Genomic DNA, 5,341 nt, shown 5'->3' on the forward strand with positions numbered 1-5,341 from the left:
GATATTAGGATAACAGGTGGCCCAAGGGGGCTGTCCGATCACTCCCGGTGATCTTGGAAGGTACAAGATTAGGGGGGGCCCTAGACCATTCAGAAGTTTGGGTTCCTGGTTTACGCACGAGGGATTTTTGAGAATGGTGAAGGATGAATGGTGAAGCCTCGGAGAAGCGCAGTTCACGTGCAAGCTGAGGGCTTTAACAATACCACTGCGGCAATGGCACAAGGATCACTTCCGGGACATGGATAAGAGACTCATGAGGTTTAAGGAGGAGCTCACCAGGCTGGACAATTTAGTTAGTGATGGGATTTATGATGGTACAACGGAGGCTAGAAGGAAGGCGCTTGTGAGCTTTTGTTCAAAATGGTACATTAGAAAGGAAATACACTGGAAACAGATGTCTCGGTCTAAGCATGCTACAAACATGGATAAGAATACCAGATACTTTCATAACATTGCTTCGGCCAGAAGACGGAATAACAAGATCGATGCAATGATGATACATGGAAGACTTGTGCGGAATCAGGCGAGAATAAAAGGTGCGATTAGAGGGTTCTACAAGGATTTATATAGACATGAATATGTTCCGAGGATTGGAATCAGGGATGGCTTAGTAAAGTGTATCCATAGGGATGAGGCTGAAGCTTTAGAAGTGATGCCGACGGATGAGGAAATCAAGGAGGCTGTGTGGGACTGCGAATCTTCCAAGGCCCCAGGGAGTAATGGGTATAACATGAACTTCATAAAGAAATGCTGGGAGGACATTGGGCCGGAGCTGCGGTAATGGGGTTCTTTCAAAGTGCGAAGTTGCCAACGGATGTCAATGTAACGTGGGTGACACTAGCTCCAAAGTTTGAAGGTGCAAAGGAGGTGAAGGATTTTCGGCCGATTAGTATGGTGGGGTGTGTATATAAAGTGATTTCGAAGGTGTTGTTGAGAAGAATGCGATCTGTGATGCCGGGGTTGGTCGGAGAGACTCAGACTACATTTGTAAAGGGAAGGAAAATTCATGATGGCGCACTCATAGCCTGCGAGACGGTTCATTGGCTGAAGACTCGGAAAAAGACAGCAGCCATTATCAAATTGGATTTTCAAAAGGCCTATGACAGAGTGAGATGGAGTTTTGTTGACATTGTGCTCCAGAAAATGGGCTTCGGCCAAAGATGGAGGAGTTGGGTGAAGGAGTGTGTTACTACGGCTACCATGGCAGTCTTGGTAAACGGGTCACCTTCCAAACCATTCAAGATGGAGAGGGGACTAAGACAAGGGGACCCACTTTTCTCCACTGCTGTTCGTATTAGTTGTCGATGTTTTGCATAGGATGTTGGGGGAAGCCGTCAGGAACGGACGTATTGCTCCACTGCTGGTAGGGGGAGATCATATTGAACTGTCGCACCTACAATTTGCAGATAACACTGTTTTGTTCTGCTCGCCAGAGATTGCAACAATTGTAAACTATAAGAGACTGTTCTGGTGCTTTGAGTTGATGTCTGGGCTGAGCATCAATTTTGATAAATCGAATCTGATATCAGTGAACTGTGAGCAAAGATGGATTGATCAGGCATGTGGACTACTGGGATGCTAGCAAGATGCTCTACCGGTTAGATACTTGGGAATTTCTCTAGGTGCGAATCCGCGCTTGGTGAAGACTTGGAAACCAATCATTGATAAGGTGGAACAGAAGCTTAGCTTGTGGAAAGCAAAGGTTTTGAACAAATCAGGTAAGCTGGTCCTTATCAAATCGATACTGAATAGTCTCCCCATATATTACCTTAGTCTGTACAAGATGCCGAAGGCGGTGGCGGACAAGCTGATCGCTTTACAACGGAACTTTATGTGGTGCAAGGAGAACGGGAACTATGGTATACCTATGGTTAAGTGGGAGCTAGTTCAGGCTCCAAAAAAGGTTGGGAGCTTGGGGGTTGGTGATGCAGTGCTGAGAAACACAACGCTTCTGTTTAAGTGGTGGTGGCGGTTTTCAAAGGAGGATTACCCGTTGTGGAAGAAGATTGTTTGTTCGTGCAACAAGTTGAACCCGGATGTAATGTTAGCAACTCAGCCTTTACCAGTAAAAGGAGGGCCTTGGAAAGACATATGTCAGCTGAATATAAAAGAACCGCGGATTCGAGATAAAGTGGTAAGTGGACTGGCAATGGAAGTAGGTGGTGTTCTCAAAGGAAGTTATCCGAGACTCTACTCTTTCTCAAGCCAGCAAGGACTTGTCATTGGGGATTGTGGTTTTTGGGATGGGCTTGATTAGATATGGAATTTTCAATGGAGGAGAGAGTTGTTCCAATGGGAGCTGGAACTTGTCAATCAGCTTCATGAGAGGTTAAGGCCAGTGAAGTTGTCATCAGGTCGGGAGGACAATGTGGTGTGGAAGTATGAAAATAAAGGTGTTTTCTCTACTAGTTCTGTGATACAGGCTATACAAGCGGAGACCTGTCAGCTGAGATAACGAGTTATAGTTTCACGAGTTCCATTTGGAAAGGTTTCGTACCTCCGAGAATTGAGCTCTTTGGGTGGTTTGTGCTAGTTGGTAGAGTTAACACCAAGGAGCAACTGACTAAACTAGGAGTCAACATTCTGGGTGATAGTATGTGTGTACTGTGTACCAACGAATTAGAATCTGTTGAGCATTTATTCCTTAGGTGTGAGGTAACATGGCAGGTGTGGTGCAAGTGGTTGAGGTCACTAGGAAGAGAGTGGGTGATTCCCGGAACCATTAAAGAAATGCTTGAGAGTTGGCATGGCATGCATAATAGACAACAAGGGCAGAAGATGTGGATGACAGTGTTCTTTGCAGTGATTTGGAACATCTGGTTGGAACGGAATGCAAGAGCAAGTCTGGAAGTCATTCACACAAGGACGGTGATGAATTACACAGAATGGCGTGGTGGTGATCTTGGGGGAGGCTGATGTTAGTACTGGGGATGCTAGGGGTGGTTTATTTGTTGGTAGCTCGTTATGATTCTTCTTCTTTATTTTGTATGTTCCACTTTAATGTGTTGAGCTTCCTTTGATTAAAAAAAAAATGTTAAAATAGCAAAATATTAAGAAAATAAATTTGTTTGATTTAAAATATAAAAAAGCATATTAGAAAAATATTATTGTATTGAATGTATTTTACTATACTATGACAAATTAAAAGTAACTTTGTACTTATCAAATTGCATATTATCGATTTTCTATCAGAAAAATAATTATGCGTAGCCTTTATTGAAGACTGATAATAAATGGTTATGCTTTAGCTTTTATTGAATAATAATAATAACAATAATAATAATAATAATAATAATAATAATAATTTTATTCGAATAAGTATTGTTTACTTTTCTTAAAAAAGAGATAACGCATAGATTTAAAATGAAACAACATTTTTATAGAAAGAAACAAAAGTTGGTAGCCAAATAATAAATTATAATAAAACTTTATCAAATAGTTATGTTTCTTTTTGTTTTGTTTTGGTTATTTTGTAAGGATGAATATGAATCAAATAATACTCACACATTTATAATATTTATCCGCATTTAATCTGTAAATTATAGATATTATTCGATCTGCACTCTCATAGAATCAAATTACAAATATTCCACCTGTATTTGCTGATTCGATATGCATATCTGCAAAATAAATAAATAAATAAATGTCTACCTATTTTAATGTTCAAAAATCCTAATTTCCTTACCCTTCCTCTTTTGTTGTGCTTACCCTCTCCCTTGCCTTATTCATTACACTCACTCACCCGTTGCTCTTCTCGCTCACCTCACTTTATTCCTCTTCACCGCATCATCGTTCTGCTTCTCTCTTCCTCAGTCCATCATCGTTCGTTGTTCATTGTGTTTGTCGTTGTTCTTCGCGCGCTCACCGTTCGCATCCTCATTGTTTCACTTTTTGAAATTTCATAATCAGTCCCTCTGAATTCGTTATATTACAACAGAGATTTCATATTGAAGAAGAAATAAACAAGGTATAGATTATGGCCAATTATTCGGTATAGATGCAAGAATAAATCTACACATATAGATTTGTGTTGGAGGAGTATCTGATTGATAAGTGTCGGTTCAAAGGAATACTTTTTGTGAATCATTGAATGGCAGCTATACGAATATCAGTAGGAGTTAGTGATGTGATTTTTGAGATTAAGAGAGGTTGTTAAATTAATTAGAAGTGGTGTCATTAGCCATCAGTTGAGCACATTCATATTATATTGGACTGGATATTATGTGGGCCAAAAAATCTTAGAACAATGTACGTAAAATTTTTTTATAAATAAGCCACAAAAAGTTTCTTGAATGAAACGCTCGTCTAGTTACAATTACTAGCACTACCAATTATACTCTTAACAATAATAATACTTAGGAACACTTAATACTAGTAGTTATAATATTAATATTAATAATAAATATTAATAACAGTACAGATAACAAAATTCATAATAATAATAATAATAATAATAATAATAATAATAATAATAATAATAATAATAATTGATAGTATTAATAGTTGTAACTGGATCAGCGTCTCATTCAAGAAACCTTTTGTTACGAAAAAATTTCTAGGCCTAATAATTTTAGTTTTAAGATTTTTTGGCTTACATAATGTCCAGCTCAATATAATATGAATGTGCTCAACTGATGGTTAATGATACCACTTTTAATTAATTTAATCAACATCTCTTAATCTCAAAAATCACATCACTGTCTCCTACTCACATTTGTATAGTTATCATTTAGACTCAATTTGGATAAACAACTTAATTAAGTATTTAAGTTACTTTTGAAAAATAACTTAAACAATAATAAGTTATTTTGTATTTAGATTTTTAATTCTAAAAGTATTTATTTTAAAAGAAAAATGATAAAAAACTTTTTATTTAAAAGAAGTAATTTTTTTAATTTTTCTATAAATATTAAAATAATTTTTTAAAAAAATATAATTTAATTTTAAAAATTATACCAGATATTAATCGTATATTTTTTTATAAGTTAAAAGTTAAAAAAAAAAATTATATCTAAACGGACCTTAATGATTCGCAAAAATTATCCCTTTAAACTGATACTTATCAATCAAATACTTTTCCAACACAAATCTATATTCCTGCATGTATACCGAAGAATTGGCCATAGATTAGAGAAGAACAGATAAGTAGATCACCATTCGGACCTCATCGACTGGTCTGACCAGTTCGACCGTAAACCGGCAACTTCAACGATTTGGTTCCTCAAGTAATACCAAACATTCAAAAACCAAATGAAAACCGCTGAATCGGTCAGAAATCGGACGGTCAGACCGGATCGGGACCCGGTCGGTTCAAAAAAAAGAAAGAAAGAAAAAACGCGAG

At 37.4% G+C, this 5,341-nt stretch overlaps 1 protein-coding gene across 1 annotated transcript; it reads left to right on the forward strand.

Annotated features, from left to right (window-relative positions):
- The first annotated feature begins 238 nt into the window (after positions 1-238).
- Positions 239-781, forward strand: LOC107647137 (uncharacterized). The gene has a single exon (XM_016351255.1). The coding sequence runs from the start codon at positions 239-241 to the stop codon at positions 779-781; it is 543 nt and encodes a 180-aa protein (XP_016206741.1).
- The last annotated feature ends 4,560 nt before the right edge of the window (positions 782-5,341 follow it).

This window comes from Arachis ipaensis, chromosome B6 (genome assembly GCF_059453495.1).
Source record: "Arachis ipaensis isolate K30076 ecotype BB chromosome B6, ASM5945349v1, whole genome shotgun sequence".
NCBI classification, from domain to species: domain Eukaryota; kingdom Viridiplantae; phylum Streptophyta; class Magnoliopsida; order Fabales; family Fabaceae; genus Arachis; species Arachis ipaensis.